The following is an 11,786-nucleotide window of genomic DNA, read 5'->3' as shown; positions in this document are numbered from 1 at the left end:
CACACATATAGACCACACAAGTAGTCAAGTTATACTGACCCACATAATTACTTGAACTCAGCAGGAGTTCAACATCATATGTGCATGCCAACACACACGACACATATTTGCTTACATTTGTCAATCCGCCACATTGACCAACACACTTATTGATCAGTCACGCTGATCGACATATTTGTCTAGTGGTCATATTGACTGTCGAACTATATACATATGTACATCAATGGGGCATTATAATATGCTATATGTACTTCTAGATTGTAAGTATTATTGTAGATACGTATTAGTAAAATCTAAATATTTTGTATAAAGGACAGTACTTTGAGAATAAAAAATCAATTATATTCTATCAATAGCGTGCAGGGGATTTAGGTTGCCCTTTTCAGGTATGTTTAAATACCTTCCAGAAAGATCCACTAACATTTGTCTCAGGTTCGAGTTTGTAGAAAGTAAGATGGAAAAAGAGCAGTTTTATTTAGAATTTAGATTTTTTGAATCAGGCCCAATAATTTTTAGTTTGTAAGTGTAAAGAAATTATAGATGTAAACCGTGCAGTAGAAAATTGTTTGAATTACGTCATAAAAAGTTGCGCAAATTTTTTTTTTAGCTTTTCCATTCTGCACTCACACTTTCATATACATATGTGCAATTAAATTTAAAGTTGTTTTGCTTAATTTACTTAAAATTATTTAATAATAATTTCTATTTTCGTTTTCCAAACCGCAATGAGTTAGCCAAAAATTGTATCTTTTTCAATAATTCTCGCATAAAAAACATAGCTTGTTTAACATCGGGCTACTTAGGTTTGATAAAAGAACAGTACTAATAATAAAAATATTTTTACAAACAGCATACCTTCTTTATACAAAAATATACATGTGTGTATGCAAAACATCTACATATGTAAATACAATACTAGTTATATACTTAATTTGTTTATAATTTATTAAAGACATACTACAAACACAAAATCATTATGCCTTAGTTATGCATAGATTAACTATTTCCATCATATTTATTGCTCGTTTTACTCATCAATCCCATTCGCCAATATACATGGTACGAGGAGTCGGCACATAACCGCGTGTTGGCAAAGGTAAACGTCCATAGATGTGATTATATGGGGATTCAACTAAATCGGCATCTGAAAACGGTAAACATCACAATTAATTGAATTTGTATAGAAAATTGTTCAAAAAAAAATATTTATAAGCAATATACATGTAATGCATGTAACAACAACAGTACTTTGGAGTGTGTAAGCGTAAACATGTGTAATTGTTGTAAAAGGGGGGAGGGGGGTAAATGTTCAGCAACCACAATTGTCCAGGTTTCGTTCTTGGTCCGCAAAATAAATATTTTTTTTGTTAATTTTTATTTCTTGAATATATACTTTTTTAAACCTAAAATTAAACATAACAGGGTTACAAAATAATTTGTTTAAAATATATTTACAATTAATAATAATAAGATTATAACTACTTTTATTTAAGATAATAGGGGGACTCATGTAACCTTATAAATGCCTTATAAAGTGTGTAAACGTGTAAATTTATCTAGTGCGTAAACGAGCTGTCAAATTTTGTATGAAAAATCATTTACACAATTTGTATACATTTACGCGCACATTTCATTGTGTAAACGCGGTAAACTCAAGGAATGCAACCTTGCAGACATTACAGCAGGCATTTTCATCAGAAATCTCCAACATCAGCAAGCCATTTACAAGTATATCTTATTAAAGACGTTTTAGTTTTTTTTCACTTAATCTTGGAATTTTTTAATTTGTATATCAAAAAATTTTTTTTGCCAATAATACAGATGATAAACAATTAAGTTTATCAAGAATATTACTAGGTGCGTTCATATAACAGCGTGTGTAAATGGATATAATTTTACACCTTATAAGTTTATATGCTTTCATGAGTCCCCCTAATATGTATTGACTGCATCTGTAATTTGTGTTATTTTTATATTTATTATTTGTGTTATCCCCAAAAACTTAAGGAAAAATGTAAAAGTTGCCTTATCAGTTGTTTTTTGTTAAGACAGAACTTCTTCCGAAATTATATTACTCAATAAATATATTTGTAATTACTTATCGTTTCACTTAGAAGCAGGCATGCTTAACCAACGAACCGATATCATTTCGTTACGATAATTAACGTTAATAAACGAAACAAAGTCATTTCGTTTCGTTTATTAACGTTAAAAACGTCAAATTAACGAAATGATTTCGTTTCGTTTTCTGCCATATCAAAACGAAATCAAATCGTTTATGTTGATTATTAATTTAAAACTATGCTGGCAAAGCTGATTGATGGCGGAGTCATTAAAGGTGAAAGCATTATCCAAGCTGATTGCAACTTTTCTCATGAATTTTGACAGTACGAACATTTCTCAGAGTATTTTTGACATTACCACCAACGAATTACACAAACAAATTACATGGAGTTTGTGTGTGTATGTGCGCTCGTTGTTACCACCTTACGGCTTCACCATGGCTATAGCATTGCCAGCACAATTCAAACATAAAGTATCACGTTTTTGTTAACGATTTTAACGCAAACGAAAGCTTTTCGTTTCGGTTAAAAACGAGATACAATTTATCTTGATAATTTCTTTATCGATAATATTTCGAAGTGTTTCAACGGAAACGGTGGAAATTTTTTGATAAACGATTAGCTTAACGTTAAGGTGCATCCCTGCTTAGAAGCATGGCGGAACGATACAAGGTGACAGCATGGGACAGCTGATTATAAACTTTTTTTTAATTTGATTTGATACATCAACTTCCGGCGTAGTACGATTTTGACATTTGTCCGTTGAATTTACAAAAACAAAGTACATGGAATTTTTATTTATGTTCGTAGGTATCGTTCCGCCATGCTTTAAAGTATGCGTTTGTCCAGCCCCCGAATTCCAACATTCGCTAACGCTAAAACTCCTTCGCTAAAAATATCGGTAACCTTTTAACAGCTGATTCGACCAACCTTATGAGAATCAATGCAATCGATTATTGGTGCCGCTAATGTCGTAACCGTATCGTAGCCAACCAATTGGGTTTTGGTTTACCGTCGTAAAGATAAACAGCTGATTACGTTAGGGATACGACTACAGCGATACGACAAACGGCGCCAATGACTCCAGCTTAACTCCTTACTTGTACATAGGACCTAAGGGCAAGTTAAACTTCCTTAATTCTAACGACATTGTCGTAACTTAGTTAAGTATTAAAAACAATAAATAAAATCTATAAAAAGTTAATAAATCTTTTATCTGGTTATGGATAAGTCACCATTAATTGGCCCTTTAAGCGGTTATTCCTTATTATCATATGGCTCTAAATGTTGCATACTTTTTTGCGCACTTCATACTGTTTTAGATTTTTTGGTGATGGAGTTTTAACGTTAGCGATTGTTGGTATTTAGGGGCAGATCAAATTTCCGAGTGCTAACAGCATCGAAATATTATGTAATTAATAGCAACTCTGCTTAATACGATAGAACGTCACCCTATTTGAAATTTCCCAACAGTGGAACCACAGCTAGCTTAAAGAAACGAACAACATATTTGAAGGAAGGAAGTAAACTTGGTTGTGAGTATCAAATCATGATTTTTATAATTGTTTTTCTAAGCGAATTTTCGGCAATATGTAATGGATACATACAGTAACTAACAGTGCATTTTATTCGAATTATTTGTATATTTGGCAAGAATTGAGCAGTTGTCGAGTTTTGAGCCGATCTTCTAAAATGTAAGTAAGAATTTGTAGGACATATCAGTAAAAATGTAAGCATATAATTTTGGTGAAATCTGATGTACATATACATAGCCGTGTTTTTTTTACATGTATATACGTCTACGCTTGCGCGAAAAAAACGCTTATTCCCACTTAGATAATGTTTAGGAGACCCATCTAGCGGCAACTAGCTGCAGAACATGTCGTACCGAAAAGCGGAGACACAAGCCTCTATTGGCCGTAGTGTATAAGCTATAGCTGAATCTGTTGCGATGAATAGTGGACACACACCATTTTAGAGGTGATATGTAGAATTAGTGTAGAGGTGAAACATAGACGCATATTTCAGTTGCATCTGAGTATTATGCGTATTGAAATTAAGGAGTACATACTAATTTCCTGCACAGCAATTTCAGAAGAGTAGATAAAGTTTAACGCTTAGCAGTCCATATAAAGTTTAAGCGTAAACGTATATAGATGTAAAAAAAAACACAGCTAATATTAACAAGATATACAATGCCACCGTACATTATAAAAATTTTCGTATTAGCCCTGACACACAGCGCGCTAAGGGCCAATTAAACTTCCTTAACCCTAATGCCATAGTCGTAATCATACCCATATCCATAACCATCTCCAACGTGATCGATTAATGGTGCCTTAACCTAAAAATCGTGAAAATTTCATAAAAATGAAGAAAACGCAAAAAATTACAAACATATTCCACAAAAAATAAGTCTCTTAGTCATAACGTATCCAAAACAATGAATAAAATCTATAAAAAGTTATTAAATTCACCAATTCAAATATTTTTAGGTTATGGATATGGCGAGAAACCAAAAACCAATTGGTTGGCTATGGTATGGTTATGGCTTTAGCGTTATGGTATGGCACCATTAATCGATCACATTATAAGTCTCCATTAATTGGCCCTTTAATCTCCATTACCCAGCTGATTGAAACTTTTTCGTTATGGCCATGTTAGACGGCCGTTAATTTAATTGAAAATTTTCGTTACCGTCCCAAAACAGGTGCCGCGTGAATTTGGATTACCCAGCTAATTGAATTATCATCTTTTTCTATTTTACTTTGCTTAAAAGGATTCTAGTTGTTCATACTGAGGTCTATTAGAATACAATTTGATAAGACATACTTACATAAGTGGGATATTCTTAAAAAAAAATTGTAATCCAACTACCAAAACCGCAACCCTACATTTACTTTCTTATTGTAAATTTTTTAGTAATAAAGTCAAACCTAATTGATACCATGTTTTAATTATTTCTGATTTTGCGTTAAATTGACGTTCCATGGTTGTTTGGCCTTAGGCAGTCAGGTAACAGTGCTGTTAGGATGTTCAAGCGGTAAATATTGCGCACTACTAAGTAGTTGTTATTGTATATCTTTATATGTGTGCTGTCGAAGGGAAATACTGTCTAAATATCATTTTTGTTGTATTTTTATTTAATAATCCATTATTTGAATTTTCTTGAGGCTAAGACTGCGTGGTTTGCGTGGCTTCAAATAGCCGTAAATCGATTCCATATCACTAACTTCCACGCAACTTGCAGGGCGGCTGATGCGTTCTTCACGTGCATGTTGTTGGTGTTGTTGTGGCGTATCATAGCTTGTATTATTAACAACGTTGTTCTTGTTATTATCACGCCTATTATTATTTAAAGTAAACTCTTTATTTTCGACTTTATTGTTGTTGCTATTTATACTTTTATTGTTGTTGTTGCTATCTAAAGTACCTACTTTTGTTTTCATGTTATGCGTCTCGTTCGCCGCGGAAACATCACTTTTCACATGCCGTTTTTGTTTTTGCGTTTGTTTTTGCACTGGTTGCGCTTCTGCTTGTTGTTTTGGTTTTTGCTGCTGCTGTTCTTGACGCTTTTCATGCTGCATTTTCATTTCGAAAGCCGCTTTAGCAGCAGCCACTTTGCTGGCATTTAGCTGTTTTGTGGCTGCCGTTGAGCGCGCCCCGCTTTCAGCTGTTGTTGTTGTTTTATTATTTGTTGGTATAGTTTTTTTGGCAGCGCTTGTATTTTGTTCATCTTTAGCATGCTGAACTTGCATTTTATCATCCAAATTTTTTCTGTCACGCCAACGCGGCGGCGGCAGCACAGGTTTTTCGTCAATGCTTGTTGAATGCATTTTAAATTTCGTTTTTGGCTGATCGGCTGTCGGTTTGTTGTTTTTTGACATGCGTAAGCCCAGTTTATGACGTTGAAAGCTCAGCAGTTCTCGGTCATCCGCTTCACGTAAGCGCGCCTTTTCATTTGCCGCATCAACACGATTCTCATTTCTAATTCCGGCGCGCGCATTTTCAATATCCATTATTGTATCAATTTTATGCGTGCTTTTACATTTTAGCCGATCGTAGAGATTTGTTGTTGACGGCGTTTTGACGATACGTTTGCGACCGCCATACAGGTATAACGAACCCTCCTCATTTGGTTGCTCGAAAAAGCTTTCGTTTGAAAGCGACTTTTGGCGCAACTGCAAGGGTGAGCGTGAGAAGCCACCGTTGGCTGTGCACTTTTCATACGGTGAATGTGGTGGCGTTGGCGAACGCATTTGGCGCAACCGATTTGTGTGACGTTTCAAGTGTGGCGCGTCCAGCTCCATCTCATCTTTGTATGCATACGTACCTTGTGGCGTTTGTAGTGCGTGCGCATTGTATTGATTTTGTGGTCTGCGCATGTCGTAGTGCATAACATAATCATCGTAACCTAAGTTTAAGTCATTGGCGTAGAGCGGCGCGCCAACACTTTCATGTGATATATAAAGATACTCATCATTGTTATTTTGAAATGCGTCGCTGCCACCAATGTCATAAAAGTCATCGGTGCCCTCAGCCTCACCAAAGCCTTCATCAAATGTAAAGCAATCGCTTGGCGCCATATAACGCATGCGTCGTTGTTGCTTAAACAATGATATATCGTTTTCGCTACACCATTTCGTTAAGCGCCCACTGCGCGTGCCCAATGCATCGGGCAAACGCTGTATACAACCGCCCCCACTGTCCACAGCGTGTGCGACGCTTCTATCAGCGCCTGCATTTTCAATGCTTTTTGCTGTATGCATACGCGTTGCCTGCTGCAATGGGGGCGGTGGCGGTGGCGGCGGCGGTATATCAGCTAAACTGCCACTTAATTCCTGATGCAAACGCAATTGCTGTTGACTAAGACTACGCGGTGGGCGCTTTGGCTGTGCGACGCCAAATAGCGGGGCTAGCGTATAACAGCTAACGCAATTACAATCGCCACCCATCGCGCTGCTGATGGTGTCACGTTGAGTACGCGTCGCAGATTGCAAACGATGCGGTGAAAGCGTTTGTTGCAGTTGACGGGTGATATGACGCGTCGGCGAGCGGCTAACGCGTTTATTTAAGAGCTGTGTTCGAGCGCGAATTTCATTTAGCTTCTGGTCGGACGCATCGCTAGGATAATCGAAATCATCTGGTCCATATTTGCTATTGAAATTGCGCCGTGGCGCTGGTAGTAAACCATAATTGTCGTGCATATTAAATGACATATGACGTCGCGCTGTACAATTGTGATTATGATGACGATGATGATGACGATTAGCATTATGTTCATGATTGTGATGATGGTGATGATGTCGTAAGTGATGTGTTTTATTGTTACAAGTTACGTTATTATGTCCGTCGTTGCCATAGGCTGCGTCCGCATGCATGCGCTGTGGTAGCGCAGCAGCAGACAACAGCTGTGGCGGTGCATTGTGCAGTTGCTGTTGTTGTGCATGAAGTTGTGACTGTGCATGTGCTTGTAATGTTTTTGTAGTAGTTGTTGTTGTTGCATCATGTATATGATTCAGTTGTTGATTTTTGTTATTATCATTCTTCGTTGGTGGTGGTGCATGGTCCAATAGATAATTCACAGCCAAAGCTGCATTCATTTGTTGCTGCTGCTGATGACAACCAACCTTATTACCACCAATACCACTACTATTACTATAAATACCTATGCCGCTTTCGTAGCTGCGCGCTTGCCACATTGGATGATTCACTGCCGGATGATGATGATGTACGGCATGTGCTGCAGCAGCGGCCATCATTTGTTGTTGCTGTATATGATGCGGATGCATATGTGGTGGTGGCGGCGGTGCCACATGCATGGCGTGTTGCAAATTAGGTGCTGTCATTGACATATGAATCATTGAAGTCTTCTTTTGGCTGAGTGTGTTCATGTTTATGTTGCCATTACTGTTGCTAATGCTGCCATTAGCAATGCTACCGCCGTTTGTGGCATGATCCTTGTGTTCCTTGGAAGACTTTGATGATTTTACAAAGTTTGGTACACGTGCACGTAAGCCACAATAGTAGGGGTCATCTAGGAGGAGAAAAGAGAATTTAAAAAAATGTTATATCAAAAAATTTTTTTTCTTTTTGTAAATAAAACTGAAAAAAAAAAATAAAAACCCAAATAAATTTTTTTTTTTAATTTTTTTGATAGCATATTTTTTAGAAGATAAAAATTAAGATTTAAAAAGTTATTGCTCAATTTTTGAAAAAAATTTATGTTGATTCATTAAGACAATATTTTTCGTTTCAAATGTTTTAAATAAATGAAAAATTAAAATGTTTGCAGTTTAAGGAAAAAGTTCTCATTTAAAAAAAAAGAAATTTGAATTTTGGGTTAAAAATATTTCAAGCAACAATATTTGTTCAGACTTCAAGCAAATAAAAAAGGATTTTTCAACCCTAGCTTTGAGTTTTCATTTCAATAAAAAAAAGATTTTTTTAAATTAATTAAAAATAATTTAGGATAAAAACAATTTAAGAACTTTTTGACAGAAAATATGGAATTTGTTATTTTGCTTTTTAAGACAAAATTTTAGATTTAATAAATTTTTGTTCAGATCTGAAAAAAAATATATGAATATAATTTAATTTGAAAACACTATATTTTTCGTTTTAAGTGTTTTTAATTAATGTTATAGTAAAACTTTTTGCCTTTTAAGAAGAAAGTTCAGATTAAAAAAAATATATATCAAAAATATTTGTTTTTCAAAGTTTCGAATTTTGGATTTAAAAAAAAAAAATAAAAATTCAAGCAACAATATTTGTCAAGGCTTCAAGCAAGTAAAAAAGCTTTTTCAGCTCTTACTTTGAGCTCTGAATTCAAAACAGAATTTGTAATTCTTTTCAATAAATTAAAAAATAATTTAGGATTAAGCAAATTTCAGATTTTTTTTCTAAGATAAAATTTGAGATTTGATTATTGTTCGCATTTTGAAAAAATATATATAACTTTATTTATTAAGACAGTATTTATTTTAAATGTTTTCAATTAAAGTTGAAGTAAAAATTCTCATGTGAAAAAAAAAAAAAAAAAATGTGTTCCAATTTTAGGCTCGAAAAAGTGGGAGTGGGAGTTGGAGTTGGAAATGGAGTGAGAATGGGGTGGCAGTGGAAGTCCGAGTAGGATTTGGCGAAAGTTAAATGAAACAAGGATGGACAAGAAAAATTTAAGATAAAGTAGACGATAAAGGTGAAAAGCCAGAAGAGGGGAAGCAAAGATCAATTTTTGAATGTACGGAAACCACTTTTCGGACACACCAAACTTATTTAATAAATTTAATTAAATGTAAAAAACAAAATAACATAATTTTTCAAAAATCAAAAGATAACTTTAAAATGTTCAAAGTTTCCTTTTTTATAACAAAAACAATGTTTCTCATGCTTTAAAGAATTTCATTACATTAACGCCGGTATTTGTAATTACTTACCGTATTTATTGTTATCTTTGCCTTTGTCTGATTTTCCACGTGCTAATTTGATTCTAGTATCAATTTCGATGTCATCATAATCAGGCTATAAGCGAAAAAACGAAAAAAAGAAATTTATGTGCTGCTAAAAATGGGATTTAAACATTTTTATATAGTTTTTCTCTCCTTGCAGGAGATTTATTTTATATTACTCTCTCCTATCTCGCTTTACTCAAGAGATACTCGGGTTTGAGCCTAACCGTAAAATAATTTTGAAAAGTTTAACAAGTACTTGCAGAGCGAAATTTATTTCTCTTTCAATAACAGTTATTTTGGAACCCTTTTTGAACCCTTTTTGTAAGAGTTATATGGAAGGTTAAAATTTTACCTATACGGAGGAGATTCTAAAAGCTACAATCACAAATTTGAAACTTTATCTTTTGCAATGAAAAGCAAACGCATCGAAAAACAGCAAAACAAATAAGTTTCAAGTTTTTTATTGAAGATTTTTGGCTGGTGGCGGTTGAAGCAAAACAGTGTTTGCTTTTTGCTCCTACGCGTTTCGGTACATTTTGTACCTTCATCAGGGGCATCTTTTATTTATTTTTAAAAGCATACAACAGAAAAAAATTAATAGCAAATAGGAAGTTGTTTATAGAAAAAGAGATTCAACACTTGACCAAACAAAGAAAAAAATTCACTTATCATAGTGAAATGATAATTTGGCTTCACATTTTCCAACTGGAGTGTGTCAATGGGCGAAGAGTAAATGTGGTTACAAGGCATCAGTTATTTTATTATTAACTATACATATTTAGCTTGAAGCAATAGCACCAATAATTTTAAAATGCAATAAAATAGCCAGTACAACCATACATGTGGGCTACTTCTTATACGTCTACAGTGCACTGGTTATGAAAACCTTGTAGGTTTGGGTTTGTATGTGCGCGCGCATGCGCAATAAAAATACAACATTCTTCGCATATTAATTACACGCGACATCAAGCGGAAAACGCAGTTATTTTGACATACTAACAACTTTATAAATATGTATTAAATACCATATATTAAAGTTATATACTTCGCGCTAGTATGTAATATAGTTGAAAAATCGAGCTTTGCATTAACAAATAAATTATTGCACTGTCAATGGAATTGCGATCATATTTGCATGTATTAAATTTTAGTGCTTCGGATTTAATCGAAGCATGCCCCTTCTTTGGTTAAAGCAATTTCGAGCTGCTTAAAATGAAATCGAATACAGTTTTGAGCGAAATATGAAGTCTCTCAGTACTTGTAACTTCGTGGAGCGATGTCTTCCTCACTATGATGTTGTACTGTTCGAAGCCCTCGAAACTTAATGAATCACCTCGTGATTGGGGACACTAATACCATCAGTTTCTTGGTTGTAAGCATGATAGGACGCTCGAACCACTACTTTGGGGCAGCGTAGATACGCAGACGCTTCGGCACAGATTAATGGGAGCAGGCGAAGGTTATCGCGCCTTACATTTATTTATTTATTTTTTATATGACTTGTCCATGTAATCGAGTATAAAGAGCACATATCGCACATATCTGTAGATGGTTTCAAGACCGTGGCAGATTCCTGCTAGAATGATAAGGAGAACAAGTGCATATTGAAGCAAAAGATTGAAGTTCAAAGTCAACGAATTATTTGGACCTTATCGTCCTCGGGCCTGGTACCCACGATAAGCAAATCGAATTCCTGCTCCAGAAAGCACTCAACAGCAGAGTTGTCAGACCCCACGGTTTTCAAAAACAATGCGATCTATGATTTTGGTTTTTCAGTCGAGAGTGTGACTAAAAAGTGATAGCTTAGCAATACGATACATACAATAACGCTAACCAAAAATCCAAATCACAGCTCTCATCACAGTAGAGTTAGCTAAGACCAAATGAATCAATGAATTTCTGTTTCTGCTGCTTTCTACTGCTAGAGGGTGTAGTAAATTGCGGTGCAGTGAAATAACTCCTAAATGAAATAACTCCCATGAAATAAGTCCCAATGAAATAAGTCCCAATAAAAATGAAATAACTCCCAACTTTAATAAATGAAATAACTCCCAAAGAAGGAAATGAAATAACTCCCAATATTTGCCAGTTATTTCATAATGAAACCACAAGTCCCAAAGAAAAAATGAAATAACTCCCAAATGAAATAAGTCCCAAAAAATGAAACAAATCCCAAATCAAAATTTGAAATGGTATCTTTATACTATATAATCAGTTACAATGAGATTTGAAAAATACAGCAAACTATTATGTACATATGTAAAAGTTACAA

At 34.7% G+C, this 11,786-nt stretch overlaps 1 protein-coding gene across 10 annotated transcripts in view; it reads right to left on the bottom strand.

The window, feature by feature from the left end:
• Positions 1 to 450: 450 nt before the first annotated feature.
• Positions 451 to 11,786, bottom strand: part of exp (expansion) — a 338,601-nt gene continuing 327,265 nt past the window's right edge. For all 10 annotated transcript variants that reach the window (XM_067774671.1, XM_067774674.1, XM_067774675.1 and 7 more), the window contains 3 exons: positions 9,500 to 9,584; positions 7,732 to 8,100; positions 451 to 1,144 (listed from right to left, as the gene is read on the bottom strand). In XM_067774671.1, the coding sequence (XP_067630772.1) occupies positions 1,035 to 1,144; positions 7,732 to 8,100; positions 9,500 to 9,584 (564 nt within the window). In that variant the 3' untranslated portion in view covers positions 451 to 1,034. The remainder of the gene's footprint in view (positions 1,145 to 7,731; positions 8,101 to 9,499; positions 9,585 to 11,786) is intronic.

The sequence above is a fragment of the Eurosta solidaginis genome, chromosome 3, assembly GCF_040869045.1.
Source record: "Eurosta solidaginis isolate ZX-2024a chromosome 3, ASM4086904v1, whole genome shotgun sequence".
Taxonomy (NCBI): domain Eukaryota; kingdom Metazoa; phylum Arthropoda; class Insecta; order Diptera; family Tephritidae; genus Eurosta; species Eurosta solidaginis.
Note: the sequence above shows the minus strand (reverse complement) of the source record. Positions and strands in the feature narration are given on the sequence as shown.